The sequence below is a fragment of the Corythoichthys intestinalis genome, chromosome 5 (genome assembly GCF_030265065.1).
Source record: "Corythoichthys intestinalis isolate RoL2023-P3 chromosome 5, ASM3026506v1, whole genome shotgun sequence".
Lineage (NCBI taxonomy): Eukaryota > Metazoa > Chordata > Actinopteri > Syngnathiformes > Syngnathidae > Corythoichthys > Corythoichthys intestinalis.
Genome location: NC_080399.1, coordinates 24,919,509 through 24,930,778, shown reverse-complemented (window position 1 = coordinate 24,930,778; position 11,270 = coordinate 24,919,509). Strand labels below are relative to the sequence as shown.

The following is an 11,270-nucleotide window of genomic DNA, read 5'->3' as shown; positions in this document are numbered from 1 at the left end:
CATTGCATCGCTCAATGTTCCTTACCTTCCGCAACGCAGCGAACGCTGAGCCGAAGTTTTTGTGAGTACTGGTGCGACTCTGGATCCACGCAGGAAGTTTGCCAAGGGTGGCGGCACGGGAGTAACGTCGATCACACAGAACGATGGAGGAGTAGTCGCCACGGTGACGGATAGCTCTGCCTTTTGTTATGAGGGAGGAACAAACTTGGAGCTGATTATCACATTTATAATAAAAAAAAAAAAAAAGAAAACAGCACACCTATTGACTGATTGACAGCCTTCATGCAGAGGTTTTCTATCAGTGCTTGACCAGGGCTCTTCCCTCCACTGTGAGTCTGAAACACAAAAGAGTTTCAAAGGAGACATACTAGATTTTAGTTGCAAAAAATAAAAAATGCCAAGGATAAGGAATTTTTGCACATTTTTTGGCAGAAACTCCAAAGACGCAACTACTTCTATACTTTAATAAAATAAAAAATAAAAACAAACATGTACGTTTTCCAATTTGTCTTTTTTTTTTTTTTTTTTTTTTTTTTTTTAATCATAAAGAAAGTCAAGTTGGAAAAATACAAGTAAATGAAAAGCAATGTGTGTCACCATGTGTTTGTCCAGATAGGACATCTTTTCCTGAAGTTCTGGTGATTTGATGTTGGGATAAGGCATTCCTACCATCACCACACACCTGGATTCACAAGACACATAAAAATCTCACTTGCAGTTAATTTGATCAGTGGGGATATGCTTTTATCTAAAAAAGCAGCATTATAAAAAATAATAATAAAAGGATATGCTTTTTAGTACAACGCTATATCTAAAAGCATCTTTTCCTAAGCGCATATGTACCTGCCCAGGTCATCAGAGAAATTGATACCCTCGCTCATCTTTCCACCCACTACGGAGAACAGCAATGCCCCCGTTAGGGTCCCACCGTCTTGCTGACTGCACTTCTGTTCAGATACAGACATTTATTGACATATTGTACAGTGTTTCCTTCCATACTCTCAAAACAACATTTTTGTAAAATGCTTTCTTTTTTAAAATTAAAAAAGCATTGTGGTGTACTATTTAAACAATAGAATGAAAAAAATATAAAATGAAAAACAATGAAAGTTATGAAAGTTGGAAAGAAAACACTTTTTCCTTCCATTTTCTTAGATTTAGGTTTCATTTCCAGATCTTCGATTTTTTTTGTGCTTGCACCACAAAGAAAAAGGGAGAAAAAATTGTAGTGTTAGCTCATGGCTTAAAAATACTCATAAGTCAAGGTACCGCTGTACGTAGAAATCAAGCATGATTCCAGCAAAATAGGAAGTGACAGTTCTTCACCTGAATGCAACGGGAGAACTCGCCAAGAACTTGCTCCACATGGTTGGCCTTTTTGGGCTCCTGGAATATCTGAAAAAATCACATTTGGCTTTGAAATTGGGATTTTCTAAGCAACCTCGAGCAAACAGACTGTATTAGATTTAGATTAATTTAATTTAGATTAATTTAAATTAGACTAGACTAGACTAGACTAGACTCGAATACCTTTTAAAGATCCTAAAGGTCTTACAATTTCAACCAAAATCAACTGTTATCAATGTCCTCTTATTGAGAATGGAAAATGTAAATGTTACACAACGTTAACAGTGCATCATCACTTTCAACTGTTATTTTGCGTTGAAAGAACTTGGAAGTCAGCGAAAGGTATGGTATGAACTTGGCACCATGTTTCAGGTTGTACTATACAAAAAAAGATAACAGACAAAAAAAGATAAAAGATAGTGATGTAAACTACCTTTTTCTTGGTGGCAAGACGTGTCAGAATGCCACCAGACTCCCAATGTACCACGATGCGCCTCAAATACTCGTACGAGGGGAAGAAGCACACCATGCCGCCTGGCACCACGTTGCAGATATTGGAGAGGATGCGGCCCGTCTCATCCATCTTTCAGAACATTAAAACATGACAACAATATAATAACACATAGGCTGGATTCACATTGCACATCCAAGTGTCATATTTTCCAATTTATTGGACAGCTGTCGTCGGCAATTATTTGGAATATGATGATGGCTGCTCATGTAATACGAACATTCCAATTTTTTCACTTGAACAATACTTTATTAATTTAGCCGTTGCATGTGTACGTTTGTGTGTTACCATGCGAGGAGAGTCTCTGTTTTGGTATGTGAATTCCAGCTCCTGACCGGATGGACCGCTACACAGGACAATAGGGAGGATGTTCTCTGGTGGAATGACATGGCCTGTCGAGACAGAAATAAAAGTAATACATGAAATAAGAATACACAATAACAAAAAGGTGACGATAAGCATAATATGGAAATGTATTTACAACCATTTTAAATCACTTCAGGCTAAAAAAGAAAATGCACAAACCAGAGCTATGCTGTTTATATTAGAAGTATTGCTGTCATTAAACTACCGTATATACATATATAAACACACACACACACACAGATTATACATACAGTGCCCTCCATAATTATTGCCACCCCTGGTTAAGATGTGTTTTTTAGCTTCTTATAATTTTTTTAATTCAAATAATATGGGACCTTAATGGAAAAAAAGAGAAAAATCCAACCTTCAATACAAGTGCATTTATTCAGTGGGGAAAAAATCCCACATAAAGAAATAATTATTTGACATCAAATAATGTCTGTCACAATTATTAGCATCCCTGGTGTTAATACTTTGTACAACCCCCTTTTGTGTGCTTTGGTCAGATGAGACCAAGATTGAGCTTTTTGGCAACAAACACTCTAAGTGGGTCTGGCGTGCCACGAAAGATGCGCATGCTGAAAAGCACCTCATACCCACTGTGAAGTATGGGGGTGGGTAAGTGATGCCGTGGGGCTGTTTCGCTTCCAAAGGCCCTGGGAACCTTGTTAGGGTGCATGGCATCATGAATGCTTTGAAATACCAGGACATTTTAAATCAAAATCTGTTGCCCTCTGCCCAAAAGCTGAAGATGGGTCGTCACTGGGTCTTTCAGCAAGACAATGACCCTAAACATATGGCCAAATATACACAGAAATGGTTCACCAGACACAAAATCAAGCTCCTCCCATGGCCATCTCAGTCCCCAGACCTTGTTTTGTTGGCAAAAGGGGGTTGTACAAAGTATTAACACCAGGGGTGCTAATAATTGTGACACATTATTTGATGTCAAATAATTATTTCTTTATGTGGGATTTTTTCCCCACTGAATAAATGCACTTGTATTGAAGGTTGGATTTTTCTCTTTTTTTTCCATTAAGGTCCCATATTATTTGAATAAAAAAAATAAATATTAGAAGCTAAAAAACACATCTTAACCAGGGGTGCCAATAATTATGGAGGGCACTGTGTATATTTATATATATATACATATATATATTTTTTTTTCTTTTTATCAAATACACAAAGACATATTTCACATGTTCTCCATCTTTCGAAGGAATTATTTAGCTTATTTCCTGTTTTTATATACAGTACAGGCCACTCCTTTGTGTGTTTTCTTTCTTTCCACGACTTTTTCAAGAGGAAATCACCTAAAATGGTTTTTGACTTCAAAGGTATGCTTTTTCAGGGTTGATTAGTGGAATTTATTGCTTTATTAATGGAGTTGGAGGTGTGTCCAAACTTCTGGCCTGTACTGTACATTTTAAAACACAAATTATATAATTACATTAATTTTTTTTTTTTTTTTAAAGAAAAGGAAATTTGTTTTTTAGAGGGTAAAAACTGGGATTTGGATCCTTTTTGGTGAACAATGTCTCTAAACAATCGACTATTAAAATCGTTGTCGATTAATTTGATCATCAATTAGTTGTGCGTTAATCGTGGCAGATACACACTTACTCCCACAATCAAAGTCTGACTTGAGCCAATGTTCATACTTAAATGTACCTTTGCCCTTTCAATTGTGTTGCGTCCGTAAAATATATATATATATATATATATATATATATATATATATATATATATATATTAGGGCTGTCAAACGATTAAAATTTTTAATCGAGTTAATTACAGCTTAAAAATTAATTAATCGTAATTAATCGCAATTCAAACCATCTCTAAAATATGCCATATTTTTCTGTAAATTATTCTTGGAATGGAAAGATAAGACACATGACGGATATATACATACAACATACTGTACATAAGTACTGTATTTGTTTATTGTAACAATAAATCCACAAATGGCATTATTAACATTTTTCTGTTAAAGTGATCCACGGATAGAAAGACTTGTAGTTCTTAAAAGACAATTGTTATAGTTACAAGTTATAGTAATTTTATATTAAAACCCCTCTTCATGTTTTCATTTTAATAAAATTTGTAAGATTTTCAATCAAAAGTAGAGTTAATATAATAATAATAAGAATAAAAATAACAATAATAAAAATAGAGTGACCAAAGTCTAAGTTTTACGTGTATTTTGCATAGCTATTTTGATATGGAATGCCAATTCATTTTGCATTGTTGTTTAACTGTGTCAGAATAGGGCCTCATTACTATAGACTGAAGTGCTTTTCTTTTTGTGAACATTATTTTTTTGGGAGAGATAGGAATATTATTTTTGTTGTGCTTTCACTAAACAATACTTATGTTTGTTGTGAAGGAGTTGCAGAAGCTTATGCTAATAAACGGCGCCATCCAAAGAACGCCTGTGTCCACTCGCCTTTACTGTATAACATATATCTGTACATATCTTACCCAAAATACAACAAGAGACACATAATTGCCACTAAAAGAAAGAAAACTTGCCGAAATATGTGTGGAGCACAAATAACAATTTGCATTGCATTGTGAATACAGCATAAACGTCTCACAACTACTAATTCTCCCACGTTTAGAAGAAATAACATGAGTATGGAACGGCGCTGCCCCCAAGCGGCCGGTGGCGTTCTCTTCACTCTTTATGTCCATAAACGGCCTCATTGTAACCTGTTTGAGGCAATGTGCAAGCTGGTCATTTAGTGCATGTGTTAATTGCGTCAAATATTTTAACGTAATTAATTTAAAAAATTAATTAACGCCGTTAACGCGATAATTTTGACAGCCCTAATATATATATATATATAAGCGGTGCAACGGTTTGCGGTTCAAAGCCGAACCGTTCGGTTCGCCCTGCACGGTTCAATACGCCTTTATGAACCGCGCCTTTTCGGTTTTGCAATTAATGTATTCCGAACGCTTATGGAATGAATTGATCGAGCTCTGTGTGCCTGTGTGTGACGTGAAGCACCGCTGTGGAGAAATTCCCGCCCCGCAAGTAAATGTCGGATCGCTGTCAAGCACCTGTGTAATAGAAGCCGAGTAACGCCCTCTCTCGCTTACGAGCTAAGTGAAAGTGAAATAAGAAAGAAAACAAATAGCTATGGCGAGCGGAGGAGTGGAGGGAAAGAATTTTGAGGAAGAACACCGGCTTCTTTCAAATCTGCGGTGTGGACCCATTTTGGTTTCCCCGTGGATTACAATGCGGAGGGAGAGAAAATATTGCAAGCATTGCTCAGCACTTGTTCCCCATGCTAATGGCAACACTTTTATAACCTGACTCCGGCACCTCAGCCAGCATCACCCACAGATATCACTTTCTCAGGGTAGGACAACCCCGAAGATGACACCAGTGAAAACACACGGCGGGCTTTTATTTATTTGCAACGCTTGACCCGCGTTATATTGTTCCCTCGCGGACGTATTTCTCCAACAACGTAATTCCCGACAATTATGAAATGGCACGAAAAGCCATCGAAGATGATTTCGCTAAAGCACATGGTTTCGCCCTGACCACTGATAGTTGGACGTCCCGTGCTACAGAGTGCTACTACCTAACTGTGACAGTCCACTATAATTCATACCTGTCAAATTGTACGGTCTCGTCGTAATTTGTACAAGTGAGCACTCATTTTTGAATGTGTACGCCGTACATTATGTTCAAAATCTGCACGTATTTCGTGCATTACGTTTTTTTTTTTTTTTTTAATCCGTTCGGATTCGGCCACCGTTTCTGCAACGAGACAATGCGTTGCTTGAATGACGCGAGAAAAGTCAGAGACTCGGAGAGGGTAGAGTGTTTGTTGAGACGCTGTAGCAAACGCGATGCTAGGCTAGGTCAGGTGGCTCCAATATTATCTGACTTAGCCGACAACATACAATCTACGCCTAGATGTCTCATGCATATAGAACTACATGCGAAATGACAGACTCGGTAGCGTTAGTAAACAGCCGCCATTTTAGAGCAGTAAACTTCTCAGAAAGGCTCTGTTGTAGTAAACCTTACGAGCGAACCTAAGCAACTTTTTATCTAAAATACTCCTAAATCGGCAAAATCTTGACTTGAGTCTATCTTTAAAGGATGAAACAATTTTAAAATTTTCACATGTCGAAAGTAGACAAGGGAACTAATGCAAAAACGGGAGCAATTTTATCAACTTTAACGGTTGAATCACAACATTAAATGACCTCCAAACATAGCAAAGGTTACTATGTTTGTTTTTTGTTTGTTTTTTTTTAATGGAAAAAAAAAACAAAAAACATGAAAGGTATCACCAGTTACTTTGCCAAGTAACTTTTTTACTACTGTGTGTGTATTTCAGTAGTCAGTCACTACACTAACCAAAGAGCTAAGAGGAATTTTAACAGTCGAAAATGTTTACATTTTAAGTGTTTATTTCATTTTTTAAAAAGCAAAATAAGGCAGTTTAAAAAAAAAAAAAAAAAAGCAAAACGCAAACCGATACCGAACCGAAACCGTGATCCCAAAACCGAGGTTCAAACCGAACCGTGGGCTAACTGAACCGTTGCACCCCTAATATATATACAATATATATACAGTTTAATACCATGGGGTTGTGGGATATGTGGGTGGAGTTAGTGTGTTGTTAGCATGTGTGGACACGGAAGTAAAGGGGTGTTCAGAAAGCCAAGCTTGTGTCCATCTGTGCTCTTACCGTAACACAACAAATTGAACATCCTAAAACAAACTCAAGGCACAGATTATGAAATAATACTGAGTTTGGAGCATTATTTGGGGAAGAATGACAAGTGTGTTTTTAAAAAAATGATGTGGTGAAAGCTTTCCCTCAAAAAACGGCTGTCAATAATAATGCATATTATCAAAATAAGTTGACTTTCTGTTCCGTACTGAAAAATCATCACAATATGATCCTATATTAGCACACAACAAAAAGTTCTACAATGCCAAGTGCTTATAGTGTAATAAAAAAATTCTCTCTTATCAAAATAGACTGGAATGGTGCAAATGTTTATTGCATTTTATTGCTCGTAGACCTTCGCCTCACAAACACTGACTCTGTATTGAGTAATGCGGCCCTCAAGGCCCCTAAAACGTATTGATTTGAAGCTTGTGAGCACGCAGGCGAATTCCTCCGCATACTACACCATGGCTCCTGTCCTTTGCACTAAAATATCGACAAAGCCATCACGGCTATTTAGGAGAGTAGCTGTAAAGCCAAATGCGATATCACTTACCGCAGGAAAACTCAGCAATGCGATCTTCCTGCACGCCTGCGGAAAACAGCAGCTCCTGTTTGAAGTCTGATACCTGCACAGAAGAGCTTTTTTAAACAAACTAAACCATTCCTGCCATTGAAGACATCCATTCCTTTTAAACTGAGAGGCGCTGGCAGTGAGTTCAGTCCGTATTGCATTGAATAAAATCATAGGCGGAGTTTGACTTTTCTGACAGGAGGGGGCAAAAATGTTGATGACTCCAACACGCAGTGTCAGCAATAATATTAACTTAGTTACAAGATATATGCATGGATAGTAGCTTAGCCCTCGCTCGTACTTACAGGCATCTCAGCTGTGTGTGTGCGTAGGTGTGTGTGCGAGCGCGCGTTTTTCTGTCTTACCTAGTGCAGAAGTAGACGCCACATCCTTTTTGATTGAATATCCCAGCTAGCAACATTTATAAAAATACGTTGAAAATGAGCTTTTTGTTTCCCATAGTTTTTAAGGGTTAACACGTTTAGAGGATCAAACTTGCTCTCCGGCGTCTCATGGTCTTCATCTTCAATCCTTGGTTCTCGCTCAGTAGTTATTGATGCTTTTCAAAAGCTTAGATTTGAACAAATTACGTATATCGATCTTGCCTCTTCTGTCCTCCGGTGTTTTTTGGGGGGGGGCTAAGCAAAGCAAATGACCATCCTTAAGGTGCTAGTCACATGATCTGTTTGAAAAATAATTTTGACCCATTATAAAAATATTTTTTTTGTTTATCTATATTGTTTGTTTTATTGCTTTACAATATTTATAGAAAACATTTTACTGGCAAAGTCTTAATTTTAAATTCATATATTGGAAAGTCAATTTTATAAAATGACATATTCGGCCACCGGGGGGGGGGCTATGCCCTTAATCTCCGCGTATGAATAAAATCACTTGAAGTTCTTGGTCACGGGTGTGAAAAAGTAGTTATGGTTTCCTTCGGCGGGCTTTAAGTCTGCAAACTAAGGCTGCCACAATTTAGCGACTTCTCATGGATTAGCAAATCAATCACCAACTATTTTAATAGCCGATGAAGCCTTTAAAAACATTGTTGGCCTAAAAATGGATTAAATCCTCTTTTTTGAACCTCCAAATAACAAATATTCTATTTCATTAAAAATAATGTTAAAAGGAAAAAAAAAAAAGGTTGATATACTCTCTTTATTTTTCCAAACTTTTAGCACATTTGGGTTTTCCCGTCAGGATTCGCCACAGCTATGCTTATTTAATTATTTCAACTTTTAAAAAAAGGGGGTTTATATTAATTTTTATTGGGGTTTAAATTAATAAAATACTCTGATTTCTCTAGTCGTCGCTCGTTCATGGAGAACGACAAATTTTATTTAGGTCAACCCACATGATTTACTCTCATGGACCACACAAAATGATTGAAGCGGGCCGGATGCCACAGGTTTGACACATGTGTTGAACTCACTGGCTGCATGGTTCCTCCAGCAATGATAACAGCCCTGCTCTCCTTCAACACCTGAGCGAAATGAACGGCCGGGTTCAACAGAAGGAACTTGACGCTGCTCTCTGATAGATTTCCTGAATATTTGCATGAATAATTTAAAAATTGGAATCCGACTGAATTGTTTTGCAATGATACGTGCTTAAAGCAGTACCTTGTCTGTGTATGACCACCCTTCCGTCAGTATTGCTGTTGGTGAGAGCCATGAAGAAGCCTTCAATTTGCATCATAGGAGATGCACTTAGTGTGTTTTCTGCTTCTGAGGGCCCCTGTTGGCCGTGTAGAGGAGCTGCACACAAAAGGCGCTTGTGATTAAGCATGCAACAATTAAATATTTATAGTACTTGTCAGCGGGTGAATTTAGAGAGTTTATGACGCTGCTTTTGACGCGCATCTGACGTCTGACCTGGTGCCGTGCTCTGGTTGCCTTGCAAGTGCTGAAGGTAGCGGTTCAAACCCTCCGTGCGCCGGTTCTCCTTGTTTGTGTTAATGGGAGTGTGTGGAGTCACGCCTGAACCCACATACTTCTCCACAAAACCACCCAGCTGAGGAAAACAAAGGAGACACAAAGGTTTTCCTAATTGCACTGTGCAGAGCTACACGCAGCGTTTAAATGAACTGGAAATGTCAATTCTCCGCTGACTTACTTTTCTACTGATCATGCTCTTCTCAAAGTATCTGTGCAGCTGGAAAAACGAAGCAGAGGGCACATTTCAGGTTGTATTGCAGCATGGGTTAATATTGCGTGATCATTTATCAATCATCGATAATCATGATATAATATTAATATAATCAATAATTATCGATGATAATCAGAGGTGTAGCAAGGGTCCCCGGGGGCCCCAGGCAACAAGCAACATGGGGCCCTTCGAGCGTGTGCAAGCAAGGGGGACAGTTGGACTTGGAGCAATAGAAGAAAGAGTAGCAATACAAAAATACCACCATCGGATGCGGAGGTATATACCTTTGTGTGAAATCAGTAGTCAGATTGGCCCTACGACCCACCAAATTCAAATTATTCCGTAAAAACCACTGATTGGTGGACTGCCGACCGAAATGAGTATTAAATTTGCTAATAAAATTGTTTAGGATTATTTTAGATGCATATATGTTATATCTTGCTTATCGAGTATTCGACGAGGAATACGATAGACCCATTAATAGACTTTTTGGGAAAAATCACCATTTGTTTAAGTAGTCACATGAATAATGATGTGGCCTGTGAAAATCAACTTAAAACAATTTGGTAAGGACTTCCCAGAGAGTACCCAATGGATCACCCTTAAAACAGTTATATGGTATAAATACCTGATTGGACTTTCTTAAACATGTATGATCAGCGTCACATGGTTAGTAGAGCTGGAAATCTTTGGGCACCTAACGATTCGATTACGATTACGATTCAGAGGTTCCAATTCGATTATAAAACGATTATTGATGCACCCCCCTCCTTTTTTTTCCTCTTTTTTTTTTATTTTTTTTTTTATGTTTTGTACATTAGTTTCAAAATTGTTCAAAAATACTCTCAGGCTAAACCACACTACTATTTCAGTATCAAGTTAACATATAGCAGTAAACAAATATACAAAAATAACATTAAATAAAAAACTCCAGTCCCCATTCTGTATCAGCAGCTTTAAACTACATTCAATTAATTTAATGTTGTGAATCAACCGTTAAATTTGTTAAAATTGCTCCCGTTATTCCATAATTTCCATTTTGTCTACTTTCGACATGTGAAAGTTTTAAAACTATTTTAAAGATAGATTCAAGTCAATATTTTACCGATTTAGGAGTATTTTAGATAAAAAGTTAATTAGGTTTGCTTGGAAGGTTCGCTACAACAGCCTTGCAGGGAAGTGTACTGTTTTAAGATGGCGGCCGTTTAAAACGCCCGCATCTAGCTTTTTGTAGATGTGCTGCTGACACTACCAAATCTATATTGCATCTAGTCCTATATAAATTATATCCACCGTAACATTATATGGATGTAGCAGCTTTTCGGCAGCAGTCAGGTATGTTGTTGTGTTTTTTTATCTCGTTGCATGAGTTGAGCTAGAGCCGTGAGTTGAGCATTGGCATTACCCGAGGGGCCGGGTAATGGGAAGCATGATGTTTAGCTACCCTCGCTCCGTTCCGTCCCGAAGACCGTGCGGCGCGCTGAGTGTTGTGTACTTCCGCTTTACTTCGCATATTTCAATAATCAGAATTTGGATGTTTGTGAATCGTTCTCGAATCTTCCACGGCCGAATCGCGAATAATCTAAGAATCGGAAATTTTGCACACCTCTAATGG

The 11,270-nt window shown here is 37.8% G+C and overlaps 1 protein-coding gene across 2 annotated transcripts in view; it reads right to left on the bottom strand.

The window, feature by feature from the left end:
* ddx11 (DEAD/H (Asp-Glu-Ala-Asp/His) box helicase 11) overlaps positions 1-11,270 on the bottom strand; it is a 32,578-nt gene that overhangs the window by 3,150 nt on the left and 18,158 nt on the right. For both annotated transcript variants that reach the window (XM_057836611.1, XM_057836610.1), the window contains exons 16-27: positions 9,623-9,661; positions 9,382-9,520; positions 9,130-9,264; positions 8,940-9,052; positions 7,487-7,559; positions 2,147-2,250; positions 1,781-1,930; positions 1,327-1,395; positions 844-947; positions 598-682; positions 260-335; positions 26-180 (exon numbers count right to left, since the gene is read on the bottom strand). In XM_057836611.1, coding sequence (XP_057692594.1) covers positions 26-180; positions 260-335; positions 598-682; positions 844-947; positions 1,327-1,395; positions 1,781-1,930; positions 2,147-2,250; positions 7,487-7,559; positions 8,940-9,052; positions 9,130-9,264; positions 9,382-9,520; positions 9,623-9,661 — 1,242 coding nt within the window. The remainder of the gene's footprint in view (positions 1-25; positions 181-259; positions 336-597; positions 683-843; positions 948-1,326; positions 1,396-1,780; positions 1,931-2,146; positions 2,251-7,486; positions 7,560-8,939; positions 9,053-9,129; positions 9,265-9,381; positions 9,521-9,622; positions 9,662-11,270) is intronic.